This window comes from Oncorhynchus mykiss, chromosome 32 (assembly GCF_013265735.2).
Source record: "Oncorhynchus mykiss isolate Arlee chromosome 32, USDA_OmykA_1.1, whole genome shotgun sequence".
In the NCBI taxonomy this organism is placed as follows: Eukaryota; Metazoa; Chordata; class Actinopteri; order Salmoniformes; family Salmonidae; genus Oncorhynchus; species Oncorhynchus mykiss.
This window is the reverse complement of record NC_050572.1, coordinates 5,739,794-5,752,690: the sequence shown is the minus strand read 5'-3', so window position 1 is coordinate 5,752,690 and position 12,897 is coordinate 5,739,794. Positions and strand designations below refer to the sequence as shown.

Here is a 12,897-nt window from a genome sequence, read left to right as displayed (position 1 = left end):
CACAGAAACGACTCAGATCCCATAACACATAAACGACTCAGATCCCATAACACATAAACGACTCAGATCCCATAATGAATAAACGACTCAGATCCCATAACACAGAAACGACTCAGATCCCATAATGAATAAACGACTCAGATCCCATAACGCATAAACGACTCAGATCCCATAACACAGAAACGACTCAGACACCATAATGCATAAACGACTCAGATCCCATAACACAGAAACGACTCAGATCCCATAACGCATAAACGACTCAGATCCCATAATGCATAAACGACTCAGATCCCATAATGCATAAACGACTCAGATCCCATAACGCATAAACGACTCAGATCCCATAACACAGAAACGACTCAGATCCCATAATGAATAAACGACTCAGATCCCATAACACAGAAACGACTCAGATCCCATAACACATAAACGACTCAGATCCCATAATGCATAAACGACTCAGATCCCATAACGCATAAACGACTCAGATCCCATAATGAATAAACGACTCAGATCCCATAATGCATAAACGACTCAGATCCCATAACACAGAAACGACTCAGATCCCATAACAAAGAAACGACTCAGATCCCATAATGCATAAACGACTCAGATCCCATAATGCATAAACGACTCAGATCCCATAATGCATAAACGACTCAGATCCCATAATGCATAAACGACTCAGATCCCATAACACATAAACGACTCAGATCCCATAATGAATAAACGACTCAGATCCCATAATGAATAAACGACTCAGATCCCATAACACAGAAACGACTCAGATCCCATAACACAGAAACGACTCAGATCCCATAACACATAAACGACTCAGATCCCATAACACAGAAACGACTCAGATCCCATAATGCATAAACGACTCAGATCCCATAACACAGAAACGACTCAGATCCCATAACACAGAAACGACTCAGATCCCATAACACAGAAACGACTCAGATCCCATAACACAGAAACGACTCAGATCCCATAACACAGAAACGACTCAGATCCCATAATGCATAAACGACTCAGATCCCATAATGCATAAACGACTCAGATCCCATAATGCATAAACGACTCAGATCCCATAATGAATAAACGACTCAGATCCCATAACACATAAACGACTCAGATCCCATAACACAGAAACGACTCAGATCCCATAATGCATAAACGACTCAGATCCCATAATGCATAAACGACTCAGATCCCATAATGCATAAACGACTCAGATCCCATAATACAGAAACGACTCAGATCCCATAACACAGAAACGACTCAGATCCCATAACACAGAAACGACTCAGATCCCATAATGCATAAACGACTCAGATCCCATAACACAGAAACGACTCAGATCCCATAACACAGAAACGACTCAGATCCCATAACACAGAAACGACTCAGATCCCATAACACAGAAACGACTCAGACACCATAACACAGAAACGACTCAGATCCCATAACGCATAAACGAATCAAGATCCCATAACGCATAAACGACTCAAGATCCCGTAATGCAGAAAAATTTAGATATGGAATATGTGCAGAGACAAACATATATACACAGAGTGACATATAGAGAGAAACACATATATATAGAGCGAGAGAAAGACATAGAGAGATAGAGACATATATACAGCACCAGACGAAAGTTTGGACACACCTACTCATTCCAGGGTTTTTCTTTATTTGTACTATTTTCTACATTGTAGAATAATACTGAAGACATCACAACTATGAAATAACACATACGGAATCATGTAGTAACCAAAAAAGTGTTAAACAAATTAAAATATAGTTTATATTTGAGATTGTTTAAAGTAGCCACCCTTTGCCTTGATGACAGTTTTGCACACTCTTGGCATTCTCCCAACCAGCTTCATGAGGTAGTCACCTGGAATGCATTTCAATTAACAGGTGTGCCTTGTTAAAAGTTAATTTGTGTAATTTATTTCCTTCTTAATGTGTTTGAGCCAATCAGTTGTGTTGTGACAAGGTGGGGGGGTATACAGAAGATAGCCCTATTTGGTAAAAGACCAAGTCCATATTATGGCAAGAACAGCTCAAATAAGCAAAGAGAAATTACAGTCCATCGTTACTTTAAGACATGAAGGTCCGTCAATCCAGAAAATGTCAAGAACTTTTAAAGTTTCTTCAAGTGCAGTCACAAAAACCATCCAGCACTATGATGAAACTGTCTCTCATGAGGACTGCCACAGGAAAGGAAGACCCAGAGTTACCTCTGCTGCAAAGGACAAGTTCATTAGAGTTACCATCCTCACAAATTGCAGCCCAAATAAAGTTCAAGTAACAGACACATCTCAACATCAACTGTTCAGAGGAGATTGCGTGAATCAGGCCTTCATGATTGAATTGCTGCAAAGAAACCACTACTAAAGGACACCAATAATAAGAAGAGACTTGCTTGGGGCAAGAAACATGAGCAATGGACATGAGACCGGTGGAAATCTGTCCTTTGGTCTGATGAGTCCAAATGGGAGATGTTTGGTTTGAACCGCCGTGTCTTTGTGAGAAACAGAGTAGGTGAACGGATGATCTCCGCATGTGTAGTTCCCACCGTGAAGCACGGAGGAGGAGGTGTGATGTCTTTGTGAGATGCAGAGTAGGTGAACGGATAATCTCTGCATGTGTGGTTCCCACCGTGAAGCACGGAGGAGGAGGTGTGGGGGTGTTTTTCTGGTGACACTGTCAGTGATTTATTTAGAATTCAAGATACACTTAATCAGCATGGCTACCACAACATCCTGCAGCGATATGCCATCCCATCTGGTTTGCGCTTAGTGGGACTATCATTTGTTTTTCAACAAAACAATGACCCAACACACCTCCAGGCTGTGTAAAGGCTATTTGACCAAGAAGGAGAGTGATGGAGTGCTGCATCAGATGACCTGGCCTCCACAATCACCCGACCTCAACACAAATGAGATGGTTTGGGACGAGTTGGACCACAGAGTGAAGGAAAAGCAGCCAATAAGCGCTCAGCATAGGTGGGAACTCCTTCAAGACTGTTGGAAAAGCATTCCAGGTGAAGGTGGTTGAGGGAAATCCAAGAGCGTGCAAATCTGTCATCAAGGCAAAGGGTGGCTACTTTGAAGAATCTCAATATATATATATATATATATATAGAGAGAGAGAGAGAGAGAGAGAGAGAGAGAGAACAGAGAGAGACAGAGAGAGACATATATATACAGTATATATTTAAGGCCCGAGGAGGTGTGGTATATGGCCAATATACCACGGCTAAGAGCTGTTCTTTGGCACAACACAACGCGGAGTGACTGGATACAGCCCTTAGCCGTGGTATATTGGTCATATACCACAAATCCCAGAGGTGCCTTACTGCTATTATAAACTGTTTATCAACGTAAAATAAATGTTTTGTCATACCCATGATATATCATGGCTGTCAGCCAATCAGCATTCGGGGCTGGTGCCACCCAGTTTATCAATAGATATATATATAGTGAGAGGGAGAGAACACTGTTGGGTTCTACCCTCCTGACACATTCAAAACATTCCACACTGGAGAAGGTTGGAGGTCGGTAGCCTGCACTGGGTGTGGCACGGTATTGCATTCGCCACAAGATCACACACACACACACACACACACACACACACACACACACACACACACACACACACACACACACACACACACACACACACACACACACACACACACACACATTATCCGTCCATGAGCATGGCCCCTGGGGACAGAGGAAGAGGATAATGTAGGATGAAGAGGATGTGTTGGGCCAGCTGTTGGATGTGTGTGTGTGGGGGTGGGGGGGTCCATGTTGTCTCACTGCATCACCATAGCTGTGTCCTGATCACTGGGGGGAGTAGAGAGGAGAGGATGGGGGAGGAGAGAAGAGAGGATGGGGGGAGGAGAGAGGAGGGGATGGGGGAGGAGAGAGGAGAGGGTGGGGGGGGAGAGGATAAGGGAGGAGAGAGGAGAGAGGATGGGGAGGAGAGAGGAGAAGATGGGGGAGGAGAGAGGAGAGGATGGGGGAGGAGAGAGAGGAGAGGATGGGGGGGAAGAGAGAGGAGAGGATGGGGAGGAGAGAGGAGAGGATGGGGGAGGAGAGAGGAGAGGATGGGGGAGGAGAGAGAGGAGAGGATGGAGGGAGGAGAGAGGAGAGGATGGGGGGAGGAGAGAGGAGAGGATGGGGAGGAGAGAGAGGAGAGGATGGGGGAGGAGAGAGGAAAGGATGGGGGAGGAGAGAGGAGAGGATGGGGGAGGAGAGAGGAGAGGATGGGGGGAGGAGAGAGGAAAGAGGAGAGGATGGGGGAGGAGAGAGAGGAGAGGATGGGGGAGGAGAGAGGAGAGGATGGGGGAGGAGAGAGGAGAGGATGGGGAGGAGAGAGGAGAGGATGGGGGAGGAGAGAGAGGAGAGGATGGGGGAGGAGAGAGGAGAGGATGGGGGAGGAGAGAGGGGAGAGGATGGGGGTAGGAGAGAGGAGAGGATGGGGGAGGAGAGAGGAGAGGATGGGGTAGGAAAGAGGAGAGGGTGGGGGAGGAGAGAGGAGCGGATGGGGTAGGAGAGAGGAGAGGGTGGGGGGGACGAGAGGGGAGAGGATGGGGAGGAGAGAGGAGAGGATGGGGAGGAGAGATGAGAGGATGGGGAGGAGAGAGGAGAGGATGGGGAGGAGTAAATCACTAAATCATTTGAATAGGAAAATTAAGACAAGAGCATGCTGATACACACACACACAGACAGACACACATACAAAAATACACACACATATCCATACACACATACACTAACATACACACAAACACAGAGACACACACACACAACAAATACACACACACAAACAAATATTCAGACCACTTCAATGTTTACATGTTGTTATGTTACAGCCTTCATCAATCCACACACAATACCCCATAATGACATCACAATACCCCATAATGACATCACAATACCCCATAATGACATCACAATACCCCATAATGACAAATCAAAATCTGTTTTTAGAAATGTATTACAAATAAAAACTGAAATATCACATTTACATAAGTATTCAGACCCTTTACTCAGTACTTTGTTGAAGCACCTTCGGCAGAGATTGCAGCATTGAGTCTTCTTGGGTATTACGCTACAAGCTTGGCACACCTGTATTTGGGGAGTTTCTCCCATTCTTCTCTGCAGATCCTCTCAAGCTCTGTCAGGTTGGATGGGGAGCGTCGCTGCACAGCTATTTTCAGGTCTTTCCATAGATATTCAATCAGGTTCAAGTCCGGGCTCTGGCTGGGTCACTCAAGAACATTCAGAGACTTGTCCCATAGCCACTCCTGGGTTGTCTTGGCTGTGTGCTTTGGGTAATTTAGTTTAGTTTATTAATTCGACCATTTAAAAAAGACAAGCACACATAAAATTGTAATTTTTTGCACATGAATAAAATCATCAAGGATAACACACTATACAGTCTGGGACTTATTCCCATTGTTAAATCATGGAGGATAACACACTATACAGTCTGGGACTTATTCCCATTGTTAAATCATGGAGGATAACACACTATACAGTCTGGGACTTATTCCCATTGTTAAATCATGGAGGATAACACACTATACAGTCTGGGACTTATTTACATTGTTAAATCATGGAGGATAACACACTATACAGTCTGGGACTTATTCCCATTGTTAAATCATGGAGGATAACACACTATACAGTCTGGGACTTATTCCCATTGTTAAATCATGGAGGATAACACACTATACAGTCTGGGACTTATTCCCATTGTTAAATCATGGAGGATAACACACTATACAGTCTGGGACTTATTTACATTGTTAAATCATGGAGGATAACACACTATACAGTCTGGGACTTATTCCCATTGTTAAATCATGGAGGATAACACACTATACAGTCTGGGACTTATTCCCATTGTTAAATCATGGAGGATAACACACTATACAGTCTGGGACTTATTTACATTGTTAAATCATGGAGGATAACACACTATACAGTCTGGGACTTATTCCCATTGTTAAATCATGGAGGATAACACACTATACAGTCTGGGACTTATTCCCATTGTTAAATCATGGAGGATAACACACTATACAGTCTGGGACTTATTTACATTGTTAAATCATGGAGGATAACACACTATACAGTCTGGGACTTATTCCCATTGTTAAATCATGGAGGATAACACACTATACAGTCTGGGACTTATTCCCATTGTTAAATCATGGAGGATAACACACTATACAGTCTGGGACTTATTCCCATTGTTAAATCATGGAGGATAACACACTATACAGTCTGGGACTTATTCCCATTGTTAAATCATGGAGGATAACACACAATACGGTCTGGGACTTATTCCCATTGTTAAATCATGGAGGATAACACACTATACAGTCTGGGACTTATTCCCATTGTTAAATCATGGAGGATAACACACAATACAGTCTGGGACTTATTCCCATTGTTAAATCATGGAGGATAACACACAATACGGTCTGGGACTTATTCCCATTGTTAAATCATGGAGGATAACACACTATACAGTCTGGGACTTATTCCCATTGTTAAATCATGGAGGATAACACACAATACGGTCTGGGACTTATTCCCATTGTTAAATCATGGAGGATAACACACTATACAGTCTGGGACTTATTCCCATTGTTAAATCATGGAGGATAACACACTATACAGTCTGGGACTTATTCCCATTGTTAAATCATGGAGGATAACACACAATACGGTCTGGGACTTATTTCCATTGTTAAATCATGGAGGATAACACACAATACGGTCTGGGACTTATTCCCATTGTTAAATCATGGAGGATAACACACAATACGGTCTGGGACTTATTCCCATTGTTAAATCATGGAGGATAACACACAATACAGTCTGGGACTTATTTCCATTGTGGTCTTCTTGAGACAAGATGGCTGGACAAGATGGAACACAGTATGGCAGTGAAATAATAAAACAAAAACAGAGAAGATTGTCCTGCTGGAAGGTGAACCTTCGCCCCAGTCTGAGGTCCTGAGCGCTCTGGAGCAGATTTTCATCAAATATCTCACTGTACTTTTCTCCGTTCATCTTTACCTCGATCCTGACTAGTCTCCCAGTCCCTGCCGCTGAAACACATCCAGACAGATGATGCTGCCACCACCATGCTTCACGGTATTGATGGTGCCAGGTTTCCTCCAGACGTGAAGCTTGGCATTCAGGCCAAAGAGTTCAATCTTGGTTTCATCAGACCAGAGAATCTTGTTTCTCATGGTCTGACAGTTTTTAGGTGCCTTTTGGCAAACTCCAAGCGGGCTGTCATGTGCCTTTTACTGAGGAGTGGTTTCAGTCTGGCCACTCTACCATAAAGGCCTGATTGGTGGAGTGCTGCAGAGACGGTTGTCCTTCTGGAAGGTTCTCCCATCTCCACAGAACTCTGGTTCTTGGTCACCTCCCTTACCAAAGGCCCTTCTCCACTGATTGGTCAGTTTGGCCGGGCAGCCAGCTCTAGGAAGAGTCTTGGAGGTTCCAAACTTCTTCCATTTAAGAATGATGGAGGCCACTGTGTTCTTGGGGACCTTCAATGCTGCAGACATTTTCTGGAATCCTTCCCCAGATCTGTGACTCGACACAATCCTGTCTCTGAGCTCTATGGACAATTCCTTCGACCTCATGGTTTGGTTTTTTCTCTGACATGCACTGTCAACTGTGGGACCTTATATAGACAGGTGTGTGCCTTTCCAAATCATGTCCAATCAATTGAACTTACCACAGGTGGACTCCAATCAAGTTGTAGAAACATATAAAGGATGATCAATAGAACCAGGATGCACCTGAGATCAATTTCGAGTCTCATATCAAAGGGTCTGAATACTTATGTAAACACGTTATTTCATTTTTTGGGGTTTTAATACATTTGCAAAAATGTATAAAAACCTGTTTTCGCTTTGACCTTATGGGGTATTGTGTATATATTGCTGAGGATATCTTTTTTTTAAATCCATTTTAGAATAAAAACAAAAATATATTTTTATTTTATTTCAAATGTTTTAAATTATATTATTTTATTATTATTATTTAACTTGGCAAGTCAGTTAAGAACAAATTCTTATTTACAATGACGGCCTAGGAACAGTGGGTTAACTGGTCTAGGAACAGTGGGTTAACTGGTCTAGGAACAGTGGGTTAACTGGTCTAGGAACAGTGGGTTAACTGGTCTAGGAACAGTGGGTTAACTGGTCTAGGAACAGTGGGTTAACTGGTCTAGGAACAGTGGGTTAACTGGTCTAGGAACAGTGGGTTAACTGGTACACACACACACACACACACACACACATACACACACACACACACACACATACACTTTGTACCCCTACCTCCTTGGTTCTCTCTGCTTGGGTAGATGCGTGGAAATGGCCAAAACTCCTCTGGAGGGGGAAAGTCTTCTATTGGGTGGAACTGAAATTTAGACTCAAAGTCATCTGAAAGACCAGAGAGAGAGACACATTAAAACACTATGAAAAGACACCACTAACACAGAGACACATTAAAACACTATGAAAAGACACCACTAACACAGAGACACATTAAAACACTATGAAAAGACACCACTAACACAGAGACACATTAAAACACTATGAAAAGACACCACTAACACAGATACACATTAAAACACTATGAAAAGACACCACTAACACAGAGACACATTAAAACACTATGAAAAGACACCACTAACACAGAGACAAATTAAAAAACTATGAAAAGACACCACTAACACAGAGACACTACTAACACAGAGACACATTAAAACACTATGAAAATACACTACTAACACAGACACCACTAACACAGAGACACCACTAACACAGAGACACCACTAACACAGAGACACCACTAACACAGAGACACCACTAATACAGAGACACCACTAACACAGAGACACATTAAAACACTATGAAAAGACACCACTAACACAGAGACACATTAAAACACTATGAAAAGACACTACTAACACAGAGACACCACTAACACAGAGACACCACTAACACAGAGACACCACTAACACAGAGACACATTAAAACACTATGAAAAGACACCACTAACACAGAGACATATTAAAACACTATGAAAAGACACTACTAGCACAGAGACACCACTAACACAGAGACACCACTAACACAGAGACAAATTAAAAAACTATGAAAAGACACCACTAACACAGAGACACATTAAAACACTATGAAGAGACACCACTAACACAGAGACAAATTAAAAAACTATGAAAAGACACCACTAACACAGAGACACCACTAACACAGAGACACCACTGACACAGAGACACCACTAACACAGAGACACATTAACACACTATGAAAAGACACCACTAACACAGAGACAAATTAAAAAACTATGAAAAGACACCACTAACACAGAGACACCACTAACACAGAGACAATTTAAAACACTATGAAAAGACACCACTAACACAGAGACACATTAAAACACTAAGAAAATACACTACTAACACAAAGACACCACTAACACAGAGACACCACTAACACAGAGACACCACTAACACAGAGACACCACTAACACAGAGACACATTAACACACTATGAAAAGACACCACTAACACAGAGACAAATTAAAAAACTATGAAAAGACACCACTAACACAGAGACACCACTAACACAGAGACACCACTAATACAGAGACACCACTAACACAGAGACACATTAAAACACTATGAAAAGACACCACTAACACAGAGACACATTAAAACACTATGAAAAGACACTACTAACACAGAGACACCACTAACACAGAGACACCACTAACACAGAGACACCACTAACACAGAGACACCACTAACACAGAGACACATTAAAACACTATGAAAAGACACCACTAACACAGAGACATATTAAAACACTATGAAAAGACACTACTAGCACAGAGACACCACTAACACAGACACCACTAACACAGAGACAAATTAAAAAACTATGAAAAGACACCACTAACACAGAGACACATTAAAACACTATGAAGAGACACCACTAACACAGAGACAAATTAAAAAACTATGAAAAGACACCACTAACACAGAGACACCACTAACACAGAGACACCACTAACACAGAGACACCACTAACACAGAGACACATTAACACACTATGAAAAGACACCACTAACACAGAGACAAATTAAAAAACTATGAAAAGACACCACTAACACAGAGACACATTAAAACACTATGAAAATACACTACTAACACAGACACCACTAACACAGAGACACCACTAACACAGAGACACCACTAACACAGAGACACCACTAACACAGAGACACCACTAATACAGAGACACCACTAACACAGAGACACATTAAAACACTATGAAAAGACACCACTAACACAGAGACACATTAAAACACTATGAAAAGACACTACTAACACAGAGACACCACTAACACAGAGACACCACTAACACAGAGACACCACTAACACAGAGACACCACTAACACAGAGACACATTAAAACACTATGAAAAGACACCACTAACACAGAGACATATTAAAACACTATGAAAAGACACTACTAGCACAGAGACACCACTAACACAGAGACACCACTAACACAGAGACAAATTAAAAAACTATGAAAAGACACCACTAACACAGAGACACATTAAAACACTATGAAGAGACACCACTAACACAGAGACAAATTAAAAAACTATGAAAAGACACCACTAACACAGAGACACCACTAACACAGAGACACCACTGACACAGAGACACCACTAACACAGAGACACATTAACACACTATGAAAAGACACCACTAACACAGAGACAAATTAAAAAACTATGAAAAGACACCACTAACACAGAGACACCACTAACACAGAGACAATTTAAAACACTATGAAAAGACACCACTAACACAGAGACACATTAAAACACTAAGAAAATACACTACTAACACAAAGACACCACTAACACAGAGACACCACTAACACAGAGACACCACTAACACAGAGACACCACTAACACAGAGACACATTAACACACTATGAAAAGACACCACTAACACAGAGACAAATTAAAAAACTATGAAAAGACACCACTAACACAGAGACACCACTAACACAGAGACACCACTAATACAGAGACACCACTAACACAGAGACACATTAAAACACTATGAAAAGACACCACTAACACAGAGACACATTAAAACACTATGAAAAGACACTACTAACACAGAGACACCACTAACACAGAGACACCACTAACACAGAGACACCACTAACACAGAGACACCACTAACACAGAGACACATTAAAACACTATGAAAAGACACCACTAACACAGAGACATATTAAAACACTATGAAAAGACACTACTAGCACAGAGACACCACTAACACAGACACCACTAACACAGAGACAAATTAAAAAACTATGAAAAGACACCACTAACACAGAGACACATTAAAACACTATGAAGAGACACCACTAACACAGAGACAAATTAAAAAACTATGAAAAGACACCACTAACACAGAGACACCACTAACACAGAGACACCACTAACACAGAGACACCACTAACACAGAGACACATTAACACACTATGAAAAGACACCACTAACACAGAGACAAATTAAAAAACTATGAAAAGACACCACTAACACAGAGACACCACTAACCCAGAGACACATTAAAACACTAAGAAAAGACACTACTAACACAGAGACACCACTAACACAGAGACACATTAACACACTATGAAAAGACACCACTAACACAGAGACACATTAACACACTATGAAAAGACACCACTAACACAGACACCACTAACACAGAGACACATTAACACACTATGAAAAGACACCACTAACACAGAGACACATTAAAACACTATGAAAAGACACCACTAACACAGAGACACATTAACACACTATGAAAAGACACCACTAACACAGAGACACATTAAAACACTAAGAAAAGACACCACTAACACAGAGACACCACTAACACAGAGACACATTAACACAGAGACACCACCAACACACAAAGCGTGTCACAGACACCCAGCCTAAAAGTCTAAAGAGCTTCTGGGTAGGAAAAAAAATGGCTTTGGCACGATTGCCACAGTTTTGGAGAGGAATCGAATGAGTGAAGGGAGTTATTGAACGAAGAAGGAGAATCAGACTCTTACCCAGGCTGTGCAAGCTTAGACTGTGTCCATTCCTCATTAAGGACGGGGGAAGGGGAGGAGGATGAGGGGGAGGGATCCGGTTGGTCAGCTCCGTGGACGGGGAGCGGGCCGGTGGGACGGGGGGAGAAGCCAACGACCTCCCCACACCTGTTGGGAAAGACAACAGACAATGTGGAGAAGCCTCACAAAGAGAGTTTTCTCTCAGTGTTGTAGTCTCTGTCTGTGTAGTCTCTGTCTGTGTAGTCTCTGTCTGTGTAGTCTCTGTCTGTGTAGTCTCTGTCTGTGTAGCTAGATGAATGTGGTGTCGTTGGAGCCCAGTTCGGACAGAATCTATTGAACAGTGTATCATTATTCTGTTTTTACCAGGTACATTGACTGAGAACACGTTCTCATTTACAGCAGCGACCGGGGGGAATAGTTTACAGGGGAGAGGAAGGGGGGATGAATGAGCCAATTGTAAACTGGGGATGATTAGGTGACCGTGATGGTATGAGGGACAGATAGAATTAAACCACTGAGTCATTAACAATCAGATGCAGGAAACAGTAATCGATCTTTCTGGGACTTTGCGATTGTATTTGATTTTGATCAACAATTACCTCCATATAATGTGAGAGCTTGCAAATGTATAAAACAGTCAAATCATTG

At 42.1% G+C, this 12,897-nt stretch overlaps 1 protein-coding gene across 1 annotated transcript in view; it reads right to left on the bottom strand.

Moving 5' to 3' along the window:
- Nucleotides 1-2,954: 2,954 nt before the first annotated feature.
- The window catches only part of wipf3 (WAS/WASL interacting protein family member 3), a 25,467-nt gene continuing 15,524 nt past the window's right edge, over nt 2,955-12,897 (bottom strand). Inside the window, exons 6-8 of the mRNA XM_036971730.1 lie at nt 12,250-12,396; nt 8,402-8,506; nt 2,955-3,869 (exon numbers count right to left, since the gene is read on the bottom strand). Coding sequence (XP_036827625.1) covers nt 3,847-3,869; nt 8,402-8,506; nt 12,250-12,396 — 275 coding nt within the window. The 3' untranslated portion in view covers nt 2,955-3,846. The remainder of the gene's footprint in view (nt 3,870-8,401; nt 8,507-12,249; nt 12,397-12,897) is intronic.